At 41.7% G+C, this 20,585-nt stretch overlaps 1 protein-coding gene across 2 annotated transcripts in view; it reads left to right on the top strand.

The window, feature by feature from the left end:
* Window positions 1-449: 449 nt before the first annotated feature.
* The window catches only part of KDM3B (lysine demethylase 3B), a 75,129-nt gene continuing 54,993 nt past the window's right edge, over window positions 450-20,585 (top strand). The window contains exon 1 of one of the 2 annotated variants that reach the window (XR_010374116.1): window positions 450-767. Coding sequence is in view for 1 of the 2 variants with exons in the window: in XM_064458186.1 (XP_064314256.1) it covers window positions 597-767 (171 nt within the window). In the remaining variant the exon portion in view is untranslated. The remainder of the gene's footprint in view (window positions 768-20,585) is intronic. The other variant, XM_064458186.1, reaches the window with a different exon arrangement.

Genomic DNA, 20,585 nt, shown 5'->3' with positions numbered 1-20,585 from the left:
GCCTTTTCAAAATCTGCCTCGCTGAAAAGCAAAGCCCTGTGAAGCGCTACTGCTGTTCTGGGGCCAACAGCTTTTACTCACGCCCACCTGAAACATTCAAAACGCGACTCGGATCCCCCATCTCACACTGTCATTGTACTGGTTTTTGTGCGCATTTACCTCGAAATTTAGGCAAGAACTCCTTAATTTCTGTGATAATTTCAGATTTTGACCTCGGCGTTACGGAGAGGCCCTGCCGCGGGAAGGCCCCTGCCCGGCTCCCCTGCGCGCCCGCCGCCGCCGAGCCCCCGCGCGGCGCCAGCACCCCGCCCGCCCGGCCGGCCGCGCCCCCGCCCCCGCCCCGCCCCGCCGCCCCCCGCGCCCGCCAGGGGCCCCGCGCGGGGGGCGGCGGGGCGGGGCGGGGCGGGGCGGCGCAGCGCGGGGCACTGTGGGGCAGAGGAAGCGGGGGGAGGCTGTGCGAGCGAGGTGCATGCCGGGATCGGGGCGGGCGGCGCTCGGAGGCCCAACGCGGGGCAGTCGCTTGCTCGGTGTCTCGGGGTGTCGGCGGCGACCGGTGGGCTCGGGCCGGCGGCGGAGGAGGCTCCTGCCCGTCGGGGATGGCGGACGCGGCGTCCTCCCCCGTGGGGAAGCGGCTCCTGCTGTTGCTGGCGGCGGGGCCGGGCGAGGGCGAGGCGGTGGGGCCGGAGCCGGGGCCTGCGCTGCCCTCCCGGGCCTGGCGGAGCGGCACGGTGCGGGCCATGAGTGGAGCCGTGCCCCAGGACCTGGCGGTGAGGCCCTGGCGGCGGGGGGGCTGGGGCGGCGGGCGGGGACGCCGCGGGTCGGGCCGCCCGCGTGGGCCGCGGCCTCCCGCCGCCGGCGCGGGCCGCTGCGGGGCCAGGGCTGCGGGGCGCCGCCTCCCCCGGGCGGGTCGCGGCGGCGCCGTGCTGGCGACCCGCGCCCTCCGCGCAGCACTGCCTGCCGCTCCCCGCCCGGCCTGCCGGTGCGCGCTCGGGGCCTGCGGCGGCGGAGCGGCCCTGCGCGCTGGCGGGGCGCGGGGCTGCTCGGGGTGGAGAGGGTCCCGCAGGTGCGGTGGCTGGGAGTCACTTACGGGCGGAACAGGCGTGCCCGGACGTCTGTGCTTTCTGATGCTGATCCGGCTGCGTGTAACTTCTAAGCGTTGTTTTTGTTGGGTTTTCTTGTTTGCTTCCCCCGCCTCCCCCACTCCCCCCGCGAAGGTATTAAGTATTCTCGATCATCCTTGTTCGAAGGTGTAATTTTGAGCAGATATTGTTTTATTCTGTCTTAGACTTTGTTTTCAGCTGAAGGAATGTATGCTTCGTGTAATGTGTGCGAACACTAGCGTTTGTTTGGTTTATTTCTAGTATAGCTCAGTGAGACCCTTGGGTGGAGGTCTTAAAAAGCGCTCTTAAAAGATATCCGTGCTGTTTTGCTTTGCACGTGTCAGTTCTGCAAGTATTTGCTGTAAGCGATGGTATGCTTCTGAGAACTGTGGCTAACTAATGTTAGGGGGAATGAGGCTCTGTGTCTGTGAAGAATTTTCTTAGCTCTCTTTGCTGAGCTTTTTTTAAAATTTGTTGTTGCTAAGGTAAGTTCTTTGGGTTTCTTTGCAGAGGTCCAACTTTGAGAAGTTTCTGTGGCTTCCTACAGTGATGCTCCTTTCTTTGGGCTTGTTTTAGAGCTGCAGCTAGGCTATCAGTAGGAAGTTTGAGCTGGTTTTAGCTTTGCAAAGCCAGGTGGCCTGGCAGCCTGTGTCTGTAGTTGAGAGCTGTAGTGATGCACTCTGGTTGCTCTCTTATTTGTTTAAGGAGAAGATAAAAAAAACATGGAGAAAGGGGATCTTCAAAAGGAAGATGGAGCAAGTGTTTAAGACTGAAATGTGAAAATGTATTGGGGCTAACTGAGACTGGTCTGGAGGGCTACTCTTGTAGTAGACTGAATGTGACCAGTGTATTGTCAGGTCTCTTGTATTATGGAATCATCCAGCCCAAATATGAGTATGATGTGGAGTGTTGCCTTTTTTTTTTTAAATCTCTGTACAACAAAAGGTAGTCACTTGCCTCCCGGTTAGTCATTGCTGTCCAACCATGTGACACCTGTTAGACTACCGTAACAAAGTAATAATTAACTTCTGTGCTTGATAGTATGGGAAGAATAGGGTTTTTTGGTGTGTGAATTCATTACTTTCATTGAGCACTGCAGTTCTCACCCAAATTCATTTCATCAATAACCTTCCACTTAGCACAGTTTCAGTGATGCAGCTGTCTCTAAACAGTATATTCTCCAAATCTGTACAAGAACTCTTCAATGTGAACTGTGTAAAATACTTGAGGCAGATTTTTTTGAGTTCTGTAATGTGGGATATTTAGTGTTGTCATGGAACCTTCCATGCATAATGAATACCGCTTTGACAACGATAATCATGTACCATCAGAAAAATAAGTCGTCTTTCTAAACTCATTCTGCCAGAAGAAGTGGCAAGTTGGCACCAAGCAGTTGACCGCAGTTCAGGAAATACTCATCTAACGTAAAGTAATAATGCGGACTAGGTTTGAGAAAGACTAGAAGAAAATCTCTTCTATTCTTTGGGCTACTTAAGTCTGTGCTTTCTCGTGGTATTCTGTAAGGATCGTTTCACTTACTAGCCTGTAGTCTGATCTTGAGCTTTTAGAAACACAACACTGCAGTTGAACATCTATACCTTTCCAAGGCAGAAAACTCAGGAATAGACAAGAACTTAAAGCATTTCAGAAAGCAAAGCAGCTGAAATAGCTGCCTTTTTTTTTTTTTAAAATACTGGAATTTCAGGAAACTTTTTTCTGGTGGGGTAAAGCCTCCGAAAAGGTTTTGCTTTTTTCCACTGAATAAATTTGGTTGTAAAGAGTAGCTCTTAAATAATCTTACTTTGATAAAATATGGAATAATCTAATTATTGTTAGTCCACAAAAAGATATATATAATGGTCAGTCCTAGTTGTGCCATCTTCAGAACACCCAGAACAAATCCTGAGGAAAAAATGTGCTGCTATTAGAAAAGAGATTTGCCTCTTCTAACTGGAAACCGGTCTTTACCTTTTTTCTCAAAATGTCTATTAGGACAGAATCATAAAAGAACTGTCAAGTTCTAGCTCAGTATTTTCCTAATGTTGTAAAAGGACATATTACATGTTAAAAGCAAAATAGCTCAATGTGTCATATGCAGGACAGTCCTGCTTATGCCTGTGTGGAAAACAAAAGTGCGAGATGACTATTTTAATGCATAGACAAGCTATTCAAATACTGTATAAGTAGGAGGCCTAGGACATAAGGTGTTTTGAGTAGGCCTGTTTTGGAATAATCCACATATGCTTCTTATGGTAGATGGTGGAGAAAGGGGTGGGTTTCCCCCATCCCTTTATGGATAGTAAGGTTATATCTTGCACAAGTTTTTTTTTTGTCTGAGTTTTTACTCTATTTACTGCACTAATCTGCACATATAGTTGAATGTATTCTGAAGACATTTTCATTTGTACATGATACATAGATGATACAGCTTAACGAAAACATGTAGTAATCTAAAGTATCTTATTCATAAGGGATTTCATGGAATATAGTTGATATTTAGAAATCATCTGAATTGTGGAATAAGCTTAATTTACTTTGCAAGTATCAGAACTGTTTGAGTTAACCATAAATACCAGGGTATTTCAACTAATCTTTCTAACAAGGTAACACTTGGAAAAAACATTGTCCTGTCTGGAGGCTGTATGTAGTAGGTGAGGGATGCTGGAACCCTACAATACTGGATTTAGGTTTATGGGCTCTCAAGCAGTTTTCAGATGCTACTTGAAAGTAATCTTGACAGTAGAGAAGCATGTGGGAAAATGCGTGTACACTGTTTGAAATCGGGCGTGTGGGGAGGTTCTTGCCAGCTGTGCGTATGTGTCTGCTGCGGGATTTCAGTTGTCTCTGATTGGGACTGAATGGGAAGTTTGTAGAGGCTTTCAAATGGCATTAGATATGGAAAGAGGAGTTTTCAGAAGGGGGTTGAAAGTGGGACTCCATGGAAGTGGTGTGAAGGTTTGCAACAAGCTGGGATTGTATAGTCTGGGATATCCAGATGGCTTTCTGTGCAACTGTACTCGTCTTCATTTCCCTCTGTCCTGCAGAGGTAATCATACTCCTGCATCATTCTTCCTGTCAGCAAGATTCTTGCATGAGTTTGTGTATTGAAAGAGTATATGAGGGGAATGGACTACAGAAAGTGGTCTAGGCTTTGTCTCACTCGTGAAGTAATGTCTCCTATTGCTGCTGTTGAAGGCAGAATACCAGGCCAGGTGGATGTTGGTAACACCAGTAGGCACATCTTTAATGCTTCCTGTTGTAAAAGAGATGTTTAAGAACCAACAGGATGTTGAATGTTTTTTCAAATAAATTTTTACTTCAAAGCAAGTAAAATAGAGTTATTTGAAGGGGAGCTGACTGCAGAAGTAGAGGATGTACATTTTCTCCAGTTACTCTGTGATACTTTATGGATGGCCTAAGTCCAAAGTACTATGAAAGCTTGTTATGCCACATTTTTTTTTTTTTTCTTCTGGTAGCCTTTCTGCCTTCCCGTGTGTGAAAGATAGACATGCACACTGAAAATTTTGCATTCATAAGGTGAGCAATGTCTTCTATGGCTCCACTGATTACATTTCTCAGGGCTCAGTAGGGTCATGAGGGATTCTATAACCATTTATACTACTGAAATGCAAGAGGAAGGAATGATACAAGGAGGGTGGAATACTTTTATATTTGTAGCTTATGTAAGTATAAGTTTACGTGATTTATTTCACACATAAAAAAAATCTTGGCTTCTTTGGCAGTGTAACTGCAGTAGAGGAAGCTCAGTGTGACTTGCAAAAATCTCAAAAGGATCTTGGCATATCTGAAGTGGTTATCAAGTTATAGATGAGGAATGGGTGGAGAGTCAAGCTAATGAGCCTTTCCAGTCTTGTGCCATCTCTGGTGTCGGTGTGTCATGCTCACTGAATAGCAAGGGGCAGGACAGATGGTGGCTGTGGGTGGAATTGGGAGGACTGATCTTGGCAGCGGTGTTATCAGGGCTGGCAGTGGGACTGGGATGTGAAGGGCTGTTCCTCCAAAATAAAAGTTCTGGAGAAGTAACAGTAACAAAATTTGTGTGGCATGGTATAAGAGTGGCTTATTAGCCTGTGCGCCTTTGGTTAAACCCTTTGCAGACTTGTCCTTACACAACACTAATTCCATGTCTACTGGGGCACCTTCTCACACTGTCCACCTTATCACCCTGCTGTCTTCCATGTTTCTGTTAATCAAGGCACTCTAAGTTCCTGTCTGTCTTTTTTCCTCCTCTTTTCCTTATTTGAGGATGCTTGTTAGAATTTCTTGACACCTGGTAGCAATTGTACATGTGCAGGAGTTTCAGTTGAATTGCTTTATTCCTGGGGATTATGGAAATGCCCACTTTGAATGTTTGCTGTCCTTATGTGGTGTTTTTGCAGTATTTCTGATATTTTAGGAAGTGTCACACTACTGAACATGTTCTATGCTGATCTGCAGTGTGCAGTAATTTCAATACATTTTAAACCTATTGGACTTCCACAAAATAAATATGTTTGAGGAAGTCTAGGCAGAAATCTGGAAGCTCTGCATGGAGAAGGTAAGCTTCTAAGACAGAGAAATGCTGCCTTTAATACAGCAGTCTTGAGTATTTTACATTTGTGTCAATGAAAGAGCAGCTGTACTGGGCAAGGTCAAAGGTCCACCTAGTCCCCTGGCCTATCCTGTCTTGCACTAGTCAGACGTGGGTGTCCCTGCGCAGCTGTGGAAGGAATTGAAATTGTTAAGCCTTCCATGAATAGGCTGCCAGGTGGGAGTTTTCTGAAATGGTGCTTAGCTGTAAAATCACACACAGCATGACTGCTATGTATATACATGTCACTGAAGGGCTATAAGGTAAGGTTTTTCCCGTCTGATAGTGGATGCTCACTGGCTTGTAAATACTGGATTGACTTTGGAGGGTCGGTCTCTTCTTCCTCCTGCATGGTGTTTGTTGCAGCAGAGTCAAAGATTTCAGAGTCCATAGTTCTGACTTAGTGAACCATGATTACTTGACTTGGGAAAATTGCCGCTCAAACAGGCTTACTGCTTAAAATGTATATTGAAGGAATCTCCTACTAGAGTTCATCCATCTTCTTTGTTTAGCGGTAATTGCATCTACAAGTTTTATTTATACTGATATAAGCGATACGAAAAATTTAGTGTTGTTGCATGTTAAATTCATAGGAGTATTCAGATCCAGCTTTTGCAGGTGAAAGCTGGAAAGCAACTGTGTACTGGCAAAGTCTGTCTGCAGGAAGTCCCTTATAAGTGTTTGCATTTGCAGATGAAGCTGTTTGCCTTTGAAGTTGAATGTTCCAAAATCAGACAGAAGAGATTTAGAGATTTCATGAAAATTATTTGCTTTGACCTTTTTGAATACTGTTTTGTAGTGTTGAAGTATAACAACAGAAACAAAGAAAAAAGGCTAGAAAAATAAAATATACTTTGGCAAGACGTTAGATTTTTCTTTTTTCCCCCCCATCATTGTCAAAACACAGCATATTTTTCCTGTGGCAGCTTATTTTCTTGGGTGGACAGCATTGACATAGTAAGTACAGTGCTTGCTTTTTACCAAATAAAATGCCATAAGCTGGGAAAGGAGAAACTATGTTTTATGCTCCATTTGGTGAATATATAGTCACTTCATTTAGCAGAATTCTTAGTTATGGCTACAGAAAGCAGTAGACTCGGTAAGAGCTGTGCGAATAGAGTAAAATTTAGCAAGTTGAATACTAGTCCATCTAATCATAGTTTAGGCCCCTCTCGACATGTTATTTTGATATGTTTTTCTCTAAGGCGACTGTATATGTCACACTTCAAATATAAGTAAAGGACTGAATCATGCATTTGTAATGGCAGTGGTTCAGCACTGTAACTGGTGAGGTTTTTGAGCTACCGGTTGGCAGCTGGGAGTCTGTTTTGCCATTCAAATGCCTGCAGAAAGTCGGGTTTCTGTAATGTCCATATGAAGATCTTTTCTCAGTTTGCAGCAGAGATACTAGAAGTTTGAAAGGCTGCTTTTGTTTGTGCTTCTAGGTGTGACTGCAGTGCACTGCCTGATGCAGGAATTCCTGTGGAATACTAGCAGTTGCACAGTTATTTCTGTCAGGTTTCCAGTGGAAGACTGATTGTTTCGTAGGAGGTGAAAACACACGGACTTGTGGATATGGAGCAACTTGTACTTGAAATGCAAGCGATTATGACAAAGTTGTTTGGGGTTTTTGTCTTAAGTTATTACTGTGTAATATCTCTCTGCTTTGATGGCAGTCTCTTTCCTAAACACTTTGGATGAAAAAGGTAGGATGGTTTTTAACTGAGCAACTGCTTCAAGAAATCTGTTTTGTAGTTTTAACTCCATACGGTACAAGGAATTTTTTTTTTCTGTAGGAAAACAATCTTCTCTGTGTAGTACGTATATACTTATTCCCTGGGCAACTTGTGTGTGCTGAGTAGCTGTTTTCTTTTGGCTGATGTTGTTCTGTGCTTCAGTGAATTCCTTGATTATTAATTAGACTGACCATTCTTGTTTTCCTTCAAGGTCTGTCTTGTGATTGTTCGCATTTCTAAGATTTTTCCAGGCACATATTTTGACCTCTCTCTGTTGCCACTATGTGCCTGATGTTTTTACAGAGCTCTGACTTTTTTAACCAACTTCCTAGCTGATGGTGGCTTCAAAAATATTTCTATATAGCCACATCATGTTCTTGCAGAAACATTTGGAGAAAAGCCTTTCCAAGAAGACTTAGCCAATGTAATGAAAGTTTGTGTATCATGTTTGTGTTTGTTTGTTGAATAGCTTTTTAACGCAGTCATAAAATACATTTGCTCGTACAGTAACTTCTCCCGATAGTGTTAGTGCTCTCTAAGTAGTCTTAATGCTTCCAGTTTCAACTGCTGATTACAGAACCAAAACAACACTCGGTTTTACCTCCATATAGTTGTTGTTCTGAGGTCACTGTACTTGTGACTCCAGTTACTCGTGCAATATCTCGTGCTTTCCTTGTGAAGCCACCAGTGTCTGCATCTAATAATTTGTGCTACCTCCTTTTGATTAGATGCTCTGTTTTTATCAAGGCAGCCAACTTCTCAATCAGTGCCAGACTTATATTCTTCTGTAGTTTCTAAGTATGTTTTATTTTGAAATTGTTCTTACTACAAGCTTATCTGTAGTTGGAAAAAGATCTTACCTTCTGTCGTCTTATCGATTAACTGGTCATGCTCTTCTGAGGTACTGCTGCTCGGTAGTGACTGCCATGTTGCCAGTACTCGCTGTTGGGAGTCCATTTTTAGTACCTCACCTGCGCTAGATGCTCTGTTTGCAAAGGACAAAGATGGGGAGGTTTTCTTGTATAGTCAAGGGGGTTTTCTGCAGTTTTTGCATGCTTGGGAGACCTTTTGCCTTCTTTCTGAAATTCCTCTAAAAAGCCACGGTTTTGTTGATATCCACCTTGTTCATTTTGACATCAGTAACTGTATTCAGAGATGAGTTTCATTTGTTAGAGTTGCTTAGGATGCTAAATGACATTGAGGTGGGTGTTTCTGGAGAGAGGCTGACAGTGTCTTAGACATGCTGCTAAAGAATAGCATCATTTTTTACTTAAGAAGAATAGCTTTGGTGTCTTATCTTCAGATTGTTGAGAATGTGGCATTAAGCTCCAGGCCAAAGCTTTTCTTTGAAATTGGGTTTCTTTTAACTATAGTCATGTGGCGTATCATCTAATAACCTAAAATAAATTTTTACTTTATCCAGTTTAATCTATAAAACACAGTAAAAATGAGATGTACTACTACTTTATCACTAATATTTTTTCAAGGAAAATGCCAAACTTGGAAAGCAAAGGAAAAAGAGTGAGGCAAACCAGAATTAGCAATTGGAATAGGACATTTTTAGAGGCTGTGATTGTGAGAACTTCCAAAAGCTCCTCAGCTTCTTCTCGGGCCTGCATAAGGTACCACTAGAGTTGAGGCCAGGAATGTGTGTAAAGAATTTGGATACTTTTTATGCCAGCTTTATTAGTGACATTATTACCTCTCTGCTTCAGTACTTGCCATTTTAAGGCTAATAGTTTTCATCCTGCTTTTACCATTCCCTTCACACTACTATAAATCCCAGCTTTCTTCATTTTCAGCTCAGTGCCGTTTAACACTTTGGATACTCTAGGTTAGATGCAGTAAGAGAAAGCCCTTCATATCATATGTAAGCTATGTACTTAAAACATTCTCTAACTTTTAACTCCTTCCATTTATTGCTGTTCTTTTTTTTTGCAGTCCCCTCCCCCAGCCCTCACCTGAAACTTATTCTAATATTTGGCAAACTGCTGGTATTGCCTTAATAGACTAATAGTTATCAAGTTCTTTCTTCTATTTTTAAATACAGGTTCTGTATTTACTCCTTGCCAATCATACAGGTACCAATTTTAAATTGTTTAAAAAAAAAAATCTTTCTATCAGACCTGCAATTCAAGGTGTTGCTTTTCCTTCAGAGTTCTGAGCTGGAGGTCCTCATTCTTTTCTTGCTGATAATTGGGTTGTAGAATACTTGGTATTAGGAACAGCCTCCTTGGATTTCTAGATGATTTGTTTTGCAAAATAGAAGATAACATCATCTCTACAGTCCAAATAGCTGCAGGAAGAAACAGTAATCAAAAAAGGTTGTCGAGCTATTGTTTCACTGAAATCAGTTTTTTGTGATATTTTGACTGGTATGCTGGCAGACATCAGCTAAAGATTCATTTTAGAAGAAAGAGCAGCAAAAAGCAGAGTGTTTGACAAAATGTATACATGTTTCCAAAGCAAATTTATTCTGTGAAACTCACACTTTCCAATAGCTCAAGTATTTCAAGTTACTAAGAGCAGAGGAAATTCAGAACTGTAGATTTTAGTATAAATTAAGGAAAAAAGGTGTCACCGTTTAAGGATAGGCCTGGGGCGTGGTGAATGAGTTCTTAGTGTACAAAATGGGTGGGTGCTGCTTCAAAAGGCAGTCTGTCTCTGGCAAGGAGGTCTCCAATGGCAGGAAGTTTCTGTAGGAATGCAAACATTTTCTGAAATAAAGTTCCTCTTAAAAAGCAAAGCATAGTGATTAACATATTTGGCTCTGATTTGGTATAAAATACACCACAATTACTGGATTCATTTCAGAGTGTGAGGGATGTTACATAAGGGGCTTGAGACATGGCCCGCATAAAGTGGTACTGTGGCCAGTGTGCATGGTGTGGAGTTTTGATTCAGTTGGCTTGATAGGCTCGTGTTGACCATGCAGCCACAGGGCTACAAGGTTAGATCCCAAATCTGACTTGGATAGCGTTTGTTATCCAAGAGGTACCTGGCACAGTCATTTTTCTTGTTTGGCGTGAACCAAAACTGTCCAAATCAGCTCGTATCTGGAAGCGTTCAGCTGCTTGACAGTTGTTGTGAGTCTTACCGGATAAAGTGGAAAAAAGCAGTGCAGCATGTGGGAGGGATAATAGTCTGGTACTTTATGTTCCTGCTCTTAATGTGTAAGACAAAACTTGTCGATGAAGACTTCAGTGGAAGTTTGGTCTGATGTTAAGTCAATAGAGTAGCTACCTACTATTAAAAAAAAAAAAGTAATTACCCTTCCTCTCTCTTGTGCGTGGTATTTCATTGGACCCTTAAGCAAACAGCATGAAGGAAGATTGCAGGAAATTAACAGTTCCTTGTGTGTGCTTAGTTTCCAGGCCACATGCTTCCTAAATGTACACACCATGGAGTCAACTGGGTTGCTTGTTCAAGGGGAAACAATGGGACTGTGCAGTGACAGTGGTGAGGCAATGTCCTGGCAATTGGAGTAACAGCAAGCTGCTAGAGTGTGAATTGATATTCATCTAAGTTGGTCTAAGGGTTTTTGCCCATCTAAATTTCTAAAGCACATGAACTACGTAAACTGACTACAAAGAACCTCCAGCATTTTTTCAAACCGCTGTTTTGAAAGTAACATCTTGAAGACACTTTGCATACAGAATTATAAATGCATGTGTTTGTTACTTGCTGTGTATCAGGAGAATAAAGCACTATGCTACTTGAAGACTTTTTCAGTTTTGAATTTTACACAACTGCTTTGCTTTGACTAATGTTCCAGTTTGTATGGTGGCTCAATCTCACAGGGAGGGGACAGAAGTATTGAGGCCACCCTCAAGCTTTTGCATTTAGATTGTATTAAGTGGGGTCTTTGGAGTTCCAGGATCAATGTAACTCTGCTTGTACTTCACCTTGTGTTGTAAACAAAATTGTACTTCAGTTTTGAGTAGTGTCTTGTTAAAACTATGAGGTACATGGGTTGAGGCCAAACAGATTGCTGTCACGTTCATATCTCTGATAGTTAAGGTGTGGACTGTCTCTGTCGCAGAGGCACTGACTGGGCTGATTGTACAGGGCTGTGAGTGTTGCTCGTTTTTGTTCAACAGGAGTGTGGTTAGTTGCAGCATGCTCTAAAATGACTGTGAACTGATGGTGGCACAGAGGGCCTTTCTGAAGATAGGGCCTTTCTGAAGATGAGGCTTCTTCCCTTGCATTTTGTGGTTTCTGTGTAGTTTCCAGCACTGATTTTGAGCTATAATATTCACGTTACTCAACACTTTCCTCCATATGTGTGGTCAGTGTTAGGGTCCTTACTAAGGACCTACTGAGTGATGCTCAAGCTGGAAATGCTATAATACTGAAAGAAATGAGATGCTGGGATACTGACAGAGTGCTGTGGTGGATTCTGTTTGTTTTGGCACTTTGTCATTCGTTCTTTCCTACCTACTTAACCTGACTCATCTAAATACATACCTTTTTGAGTCACATAAAGAGGTACTAGAAGACCAGTATTTTCAGGAATGGTTTTCTGTACTGTTTTTGCTGAAATATGTTTTGTGGGGTGTGGTGGTTTGGGGGTTTGGTTTTGTTTTTTTCCTTCTTTTAAAGCGCTTATCAAACCAGGTCCTGCCTGGAACTGTGTGGGGTTTTAGAATAATTACAGAATTTAACTATGGCATTCGTGTTTTGCAGTTGCTCCTAATTCCCCCTATCATTCTGTTACTTATTAGTCTTGAAATGTTTCTTTTTCTCCTTTGTTAAATTAAAGTTTTAAAAAAAACCAAACCCAAAGCAAAACATGCTCACTTCCCCCCCCACCCCCCCACCCCCCACCCCCCCCCCCCCCCCAAAAAAAAAAAAAAAGGAGAAAAACCAGAAAGGGAAACATTATCATCATTGTAGTGTCAAATGAACGAGTAAATATAGCATATCTGATAAATATGAGTTTATTTGGGTACTTTAAGATCTAAATTTTACTGTGGAGTTTGCCGTATGTTAATGTGGTGTCAGACCATTGTTCAGACTTCAGATATAATAGTCATAATGCCAGCCAAGAGAGATTTAAATTCTAGGAAGCTCTTTTGATTCAGTAGTTGTTTGAAATGGCTGCACAATTAATTATTTCTGTATTGGCATCAACAACTTGCTTGTAGGATGCCCTTCTGGAACGCTCTTTCAATGTTGATTTGGTTATCTGTCATTGTGTCGTGTCACTTTTTACTCTTATTTGTGTAAGTGATCATCTTTGAATAATAATGACGTCCCCCCATCTCTCTCATTCCATCCTGTTGCATCAAACCACCATTAATTCTACCAGTGCCATTCCTGACATGTTTCTGTAGCCTCTTTTTTTCCATCTCCACTGTACAGAGGTCTTTACAGTGTCCCTACATAGTCTTTTTATTGGTTCTGTTCTTGCAATCTGTCATTCAAGAAAGTTTTCTTACCAAAGTATTTCTAGTTCAATCTTAATCCAAATATTGTTTCATCTTTATAGTGACAGGCCAGATAGGATTATTTATTCTTTTTGGCAGGCCTTTAATGAAAAAAAGTGCTATTAATTCCCCTTTCAGTTGTCTTTTTTACTTACTAAAGCAACCTAGTTTAACCACTCCAAAGTTTGCTTTTCTAGACCTTTGATTGGTTTTGCTTTCTTTTGCTCTCTCCTGTCGTTGTGACCCAAACTCATCGTAAGTATTTTAGCAGAGGACTTACCGAGGATGAGTAGAGATAACTACTTCAGGTGTATTGTGCACTATACACCTGTTTATGTATGTGTCTATCCTTTTTTGAAACAGCATGAACGTATGTTTTGAAACAGCTGAACATATACCACCTCATGATCTATTATAATCTGCCCACTTCCCTCCCCCCCCCCCCCCCCCCCCCCCCCAAATAAAACTGATACCTGTCCTTTTGCTGGTAGTTTCTGCCTTCGTTTAGCACCTCATGCTTATATTTGGGACTGTGTTGTGCTCTGATCTGAGGCGGTTCCTCGAGTTTGTCAAGATAACTGAATTCTGTCTTCAAGTGTGCTTGCCGAGCTTTCCAGCATGTGATTGCACAAGCGACAGGACAAGACAAAATGGCCTCAAGCTGCGCCAGGGGAAGTTTAGGTTGGATATTAGGAAAAAATTCTTCACCGAAAGGGTTGTCAGGCATTGGCACAGGCTGCCCAGGGAGGTGGTGGAGTCTCCATCCCTGGAGGTATTTAAAAGATGGGTAGATGTGGTGCTTGAGGATATGGTTTAGTGGTGGACTTGGCAGTGATAGGTTAGCGGTTGGACTCGATGATCTTAAGGGTCTTTTCCAACCTTAATGATTCCATGATTCTATTATCCTTCTGCTGAATTTTGCTATCCTGGTGTCAGTTACTATGTTCAATGTCTGCTCTCAAACAATTTCATTTTTGGAACTAGAACAGATTCCTATGAAGACCCTCAGTCAAATGCTACCATTTTATCACAGAATAGTTGATTTTTGTACTCAGTGTATAGGTGAAATATTATAGGGGAGTGTTCCAAAGCCTGAAGTCAAGGTATAGACCTGGATTTCTCCACTTGGAAGACCTGGTGATCTTCAAGCAGAGAATGACAGGTCTTTAAGTATCTAATCTGTATCTACCTGTGAATGTGTTTAACTTTTATATGGGAAAATTACTGTTCGTTCTTTTGTAGCAATGGATAAACACAGCTTTTTCATATTTCTTTGGGAAGTCTTCAATAGCAAAGTGAGACAAAATTGTTTTGTGTCATATGTAACCGAAGATTATAAAAACTACATTTTGCAAAAAAGAAAGTGAATCACTCGCATCTGTTGAATACTCCAGATGCATTTGCTTCTCAGGATGCCATGCTTCATTGTGACTCTGTCCAACATCTTATAACAAAGAAATAGGCTACTAATTTCTGACTGGCAGCACTAAAAATGTATTTTGTGATGCCATCAGCTGACCAGAAAAAGTGAGGTAGGACAGTATGGTTGTCCTTGTTGTTTCATTTGGAAGTTTCTAAATAAGCTGCCAGCTTTGTCATTGGTAATATGTTTCTGGGTCATCGGTGCATCAAAACTAGGTGATACAGGACCAAATATCAAAGTCTGTTGAAATTCCCGTGAAGTACTCCTTTTCAGTGTTTGAGATCCATTAGGTTCACAGTTTTTGTGTGTTTAGCTTGCACTCTTGTAGGTATTTAATACAATGTGATATTAATATCTTATAGAAGTTAAAAAGTGAGAAAAGTTTGATTATTCAACAAAACATTTTATCAAATCAGATATGAGACAGACCTGTCATTTTAATAGTTTTGGTTTCATTTTCATGCTGTCTTCTCTATTTTGGCCAGCACTGCACTGAGGCTAGTAATCAGGTTAATTCCATGCCCTTTTTTATACCTGGCTCCTTAACTGTTGAAATTCTTGAAAGAAACACTTTTCTTTCCTAAGAAAATATTAAAAAGAAGTAAACTCTTTAAAAAAAACTCTAAAGTACTTGAAGGCAGGTATTTTGTTAAGGTCTTGCAGGGAAAAAAAAAAGTTACGGTTACCCGGAACCTGTTGATTCATAACCATGTTCATCTTTATTGGAGATTAAGTACTGTTGTAGATTACTGTGTACATTAAGTGATGACTCAGTTGATACCAATACTCATCTTCAGTTGCAAAACAGAAACACGGTAAATATTTGTGGCCATTTATTATCAGCTTGCTATGCTGTAAGGTAAGGGCCCTAGTAGAGTTATGATTTCTCTAGCTCCCGCTGTGTTAATACTATTTCTGCCCTAGATCCTGTCAAAAGCGTGTTTGTTTTTTTTTTGCTTAATTATCGTTGTGTTATAAGCATAGGAAAGTGCCAAGGATATATAAAAACTATATTTTCTAATTTTAGTAACACATTTAGTGTCTTCACTAAATATGTAGTGTTTTAGTATCAGCCTTGGAGCATAATTGTTATGTCTAATTGTGGCTTCTTTGTTATATGATAATATCTACTTTTTGTCTGGCTCGATACAAATTATTTCTGAGGAGGATTTTTCTCCTTAGGTGTTTTTATGTAACTTTCCTGGCTTTGGAAATTGGCTGCAATAAAACACCTAGTATGTGTATATATATATTTCAGATCGGGGTTTTTTTTTTTTTGCCTTTGCTTGTAAGAAATAGTTTGAAGCATGATTACTGAACTGGAAGCTAAAAGTTTTCTAAGCATCAGTGTGTAAATCATCTTTGTCTCACAGAATGGATTCTGAAATAATACTTTGATTGCATTGGAAAACTATTAGAAAACCACTGTAGTTTAATTTTTTAAATCTCATTTAATGGTGATACTAGCTGCATGAGATCTCGGGTGTGTTTCCCAAGTCGAATCCTCAGTATCTACCTTCCCTTCTTTCCTCTCCATATGTTGACAAGGTTGTTCCTTCTGCATCATGAGTAAGAGATCATGGACCAACTTGTTACCCAGTTTTACTTGGTAGTCTGCAACAGATTCCTACCAGTGCCTCCTTTCTGGGTATAAGTACTATTATTCCAATTTACAGATGGGGAAACTCAGCCAGTGAGACTAAATGGCTTGACCAAGGTCATGCAGGAAGCCTCTGATGAAGCAGGGAATTGAACCTGGGTCTCTGGCTACTGTCTAGCAACTGATGGACCATCCTTCCTTTCAAAACTAGGTAAAATTTAAGACCATTTTAAGGGATTTTTGAGCTTGTTTTTTTTTTTGCCATCTGCTTTTTATAACATATAAAACACTAAAATGTGAATATTTTGTTTTTCATAGATGGCATCTACATTAGAGCTTTGTGCAAATTCTAATGCAGTAAGCTGCAGTATTTTTTCTACTATAAATCATGTTTACAGCCTGTGTGTCATGTGATGAAAAAGACCAATATATGTCTTACCCACACTATGGTCTTCCTATTGGTGCTGCTTTTATAGTGGAACTGATGTTGGAAAACTTTAGTCTGATTCAAGTGGAATTTCCCCTATAGTTCTCCGTAGTGTATTAAGGCCTGATTGTTAGGGTCGTAGCTAGACGAGAATGTGTCTTCTGGAAGAAAAATGCTTTGGGGCAGTCTTTGTATCTCAGATAAAGCGGAGTGACAGTACTGCCTTCTAGTGTCACTTTTTATTGGGACAGGCAAAAAAAGGAGAGGTGGGGGAGGACTACAGGTGTGTATGTACCCTCTGTTTTTTGTGGTGGGGGGAAAAACCCTGCTTTTGTAGATAAAAAAAACAACAACCACCAAACCACAAACTGGCAAAACATGAAAATCTTTGATTTTCAAGTAGGTATTGCTTAGGGAACACATTTTTCCCTGTAGGAGAACTTGGGAAATCCCGCAGGTGGATTTTTGTCAAAGAAGCACCTTTTTGTTTTTTTGTTTTGTTTTGTTTTTTAAAAACCATGATACAGACATATCTGCAGTAATTGTATATCTAGTTGCTGTCATCAATACCACTGTTCAAAAGCACTGCTATTAACAAAGCACCATGGCTGTTTTTATCAATGGCTTGTCTAAACTGATTGTGAACAGAGTTAGGAGAGTCGGCAGAAGATACTGTCGGTAGATGTGACCATGTGAATTGTAGGGCCATTGATATATTTAAGAGGTAATTTATTCTGAAGAGCCAGGGCTTTAGCATACAGATGTTTCCCTCTTGACTTAGAGCTACACAATTTTCAAATTAAGATGAAGAAAAACACAGGAAATTCTCAGTTATAATGCAGCTGCTTTGCTTAAGGCTTCTGGGTTTTTAACAAAGATAGAATATTTCTGTTTACCGCTTTAAATATCAAAAGGAAATATGTTTAACCACTTGCAAGTCTGTCTCATCTGTCCTTGCTTTCCTTGCTTTAGGCATCTTTTTCTGGAATCCCTTAGTGTTTTTCTCCTAGAATCTAAGCATACTGGGCATCAGGTTATGAATATGCTGTAGTTATTTTCTGTAGTAATACAAAGTGGTATATGCACAAACACTTGGTGTGCTGTGCAAGTCAGCTTCTGTTTCTTGTGCACCCACTACACAAAGCAATTGCTGTTGCAGATTCTGGAAGCAGAAACTGAGAACACAGCTGCCTATATCAAGGCTTTCATCATTTTTGTTGCTGTGTGATCTGTTGGAAACTACTGACAATACCGATATCATGTGTGGTGTTGCATGGATCTGGAATGGCTGCCCTCTCTATCTGTGTAGGAAAACACTCTGCTGGGTATTGTCTTAGAAGTAGTAACACCTTTTCTTAATGGTTGTAAGTCAAAGTTTGTCAAGACTCCATTGCTTATGTTGATTATGCAAATATCGAAGTCATCACTATACAAGATAAAAAGACGGAAGAAAACTGAATGCTGAATGTAAAACATGTAAAACAAACTTGGCATGTCTTCTGTGTTTTGCAGGGGAGAGAGATGATCTTAATATGATAATATTGTCTTTTCTCTCCTTTTGACCCTGCTAGTGGGTCTGGGGTTTTAGAAAGGAAAACTATAAGGTGGGTTTTCTGGGTTAAGTGATGGAACAGAATAGTTCAGTTGGAAGGGACCTACAGTGATCGTCTGGTCCAACACCTGACCACTGCAGGGCTGACCAAAAGGTAAAGCCTGTTATTAAAGCCATTGTCCAAATGCCCCTTAAACAGTGACAGGCGTGGGGCACTGACCACCTCTCTAGGAAGCCTGTTCCAGTGTTTGACCACCCTCTCAGGAAAGAAGTGCTTCCTAATGTCCAGTCTAAACTTCCCCTGATGCAGCTTTGAGCCGTTCCCAGGCGTCCCGTCCCTGGGTCCCAGGGAGAAGAAAGAGCTCAGCACCTCCCTCTGCACGTGCCCTCCTTGGCAAGCTGCAGAGGGCGATGAGGTCGCCCCTCAGCCTCCTTCTCTCCAAACTAGACAAACCCAGAGTCCTCTGCCATTCCTCCCAGGACAGGCCTTCCAGCCCTTCAGCTGCTTTGTTGCCTTCCTCTGGCTGCAAGCGAGGACCTCCGCATCCTTCTCAAAAGGTGGGTCCCAGAAGGGCACGCAGTGCTCGGGGTGAGGCCGCACCAGTGCTAGGTGCAGCGGGATACTCCCTTCTCTGGGGTGGCTGGCTATGCTGTGTGTGGTGCTCCCCGGGATGCAGGTTGCCCTCTGGGCTGCCGGGGCACAGCGCTGGCTCCTGTGGAGCCTGCTGCTGACCAGCACCCCCAGATCCTGTTCTGCAGGGCGGCTCTCCAGCCACTCCTCTCCCAGTTCATACTTGTGTCAGGCATTATTCCTTCCCAGGGGCAGAATCCAGCATTTGTTCATGTTACATTTCATGCCACTGATGATTGCCTAGTGCTCCAATCTATCTAGATCCCTCTGCAAGGTTTCTTGTCCCTTAAGAGAGTCAGCAGCACCTCCCGGTTTGGTATCATCAACAAACTTGCTAATGGTGCATTAAACTCCTGCATCCAGATCGTTGATAAAAATAAACAGCGCTGGCCCTAGGATTGAGCCCTGAGGAGCAATGCTGATAACTGGTCACCAGCCAGATGTAGTCACTACAATCCTTTGAGCCCAGCTGTTCAGCCAGTTCTTCACCCAGCGCACTGTGAACCCGCTTATCTCGCAGTTGGACAACTTGTCCAGAAGGATGCTGTGAGGGACAGTATCTAAAGCCTTATTAAAATCCAGAAAAACTACCTCCACTGCATTCCTTAGTGGATGAAAGTGCCTGATCTTGTTGAAGGGCATAAATTAGTTAAACAGGACTTTCCCTTTGTGAACCCATGTTGACTGTGCCTGATGATTGCATTGTCCTCTAAATGTGTTTCGATAGCACCTGTGCAGTTATTCTCAATTTTTCCAGGTACTGTTGTTAGACTAACAGGTCTGTAGTTCCCTGGGTCTTCCCTCATGCCCTTCTTGTAAATTGGAGTAACATTGGCTAGCTCCCAGTCAGTGGGGACCTCTCCAGACTCCCAAGACCTTTGGTAGATGACTGGGAGTGTCCTGCTTTAACATCTGCTAGGATGTTACAGATGGCATTGCTAGTGCTTTGTATGATGGGTATGCAGTATTTGTCAGAATATTTAGTGAGCCTCTTAAATGTGGAACACCCATCTTGAAGTTCATCACAGGCTATTTCTTGTAGTATTTTTCCTTTTGCTTTATTTTTTTTTTTATTCTAAGACCAGGGAGTAATGTGTTAAATTTGCACCTAAAAGTACAGCTGTTTCACTTCCTCAATTTATAATGATTCGTAGAAATGTGAGGTGGCTTACAGGTTAAGACTGGAAGAAATATTTTTAGAGTCTTACTTCATGTGTGTCAGAAGGTAAACTGGCTTTTTTAAGTATCTGACTTGTTTAACCTAACAGGTATCCTTATTTATTTGGGACAGAGTGGTAAGCTGCACTTCATTGCTTGTTTGGATTTGCCTGCCTTTAGTGATCCTTGCCATCTAGTTTAAGGGGACGTGGTAGTGAGAGGTCCTGTCTGTGTAGGTACTTATAAAATCTCCCATCCTTTTCATCAAATTTTTAAATATCTTGTGAAAAGGCATATATTCCAAAGTCAGTATTATTCTAATAGTTCTTCTCGACAACCTTTTTTATATAACCTTTATGAGAATTATAACAAGATGATTACCTCACTAACAGTGTACATATAAACAATCCCATTTTGTTATTCTTACATGATAATCTTGTCTTTATGACACATTCTACTGGCAAAGTACCACAAATATAATAATAAGAAAGGTACAGGCTCACTGAAACTGAAAAGATGTTCAGTCCAATTTTCACTATATTGCTGGTTTGTTGAATTGAAGGAAGGATGTCTTGAAAGGTCTAGTCTTCTTTCTCTGCAGGGCAGCTTAAGCAGTAATGGAGTTCAAGTATTCATCAAGTGAGTTGCTTCATATCCTCTCCCTTTCCCCTTGGAGTTTGAGTTTTTGAGTCTGGGGGGAGGTACAGGGAAGAAGAATGTATGAGTGGTCTCCAATACCTCCTTTTAATAAGGATTACTGGTAAAGCAGAGCTGTCTGTCTCTGGTTAGTTCCCTGTTACCCACAGTGATCTCTTAATTATTATAAAACTCTGTTTTGACTGTCCAGCTTAAGGTGTTTCGTAACCGATTGGGAATTTCTTGCGGTTCATCTGACGTATTTGATTATATTTGTGTATATAAGTTCTGTTGATGAAAGA

Source organism: Phalacrocorax carbo, chromosome 8 (genome assembly GCF_963921805.1).
Source record: "Phalacrocorax carbo chromosome 8, bPhaCar2.1, whole genome shotgun sequence".
Lineage (NCBI taxonomy): Eukaryota > Metazoa > Chordata > Aves > Suliformes > Phalacrocoracidae > Phalacrocorax > Phalacrocorax carbo.
This window is presented reverse-complemented; position numbering and strand designations above follow the sequence as displayed.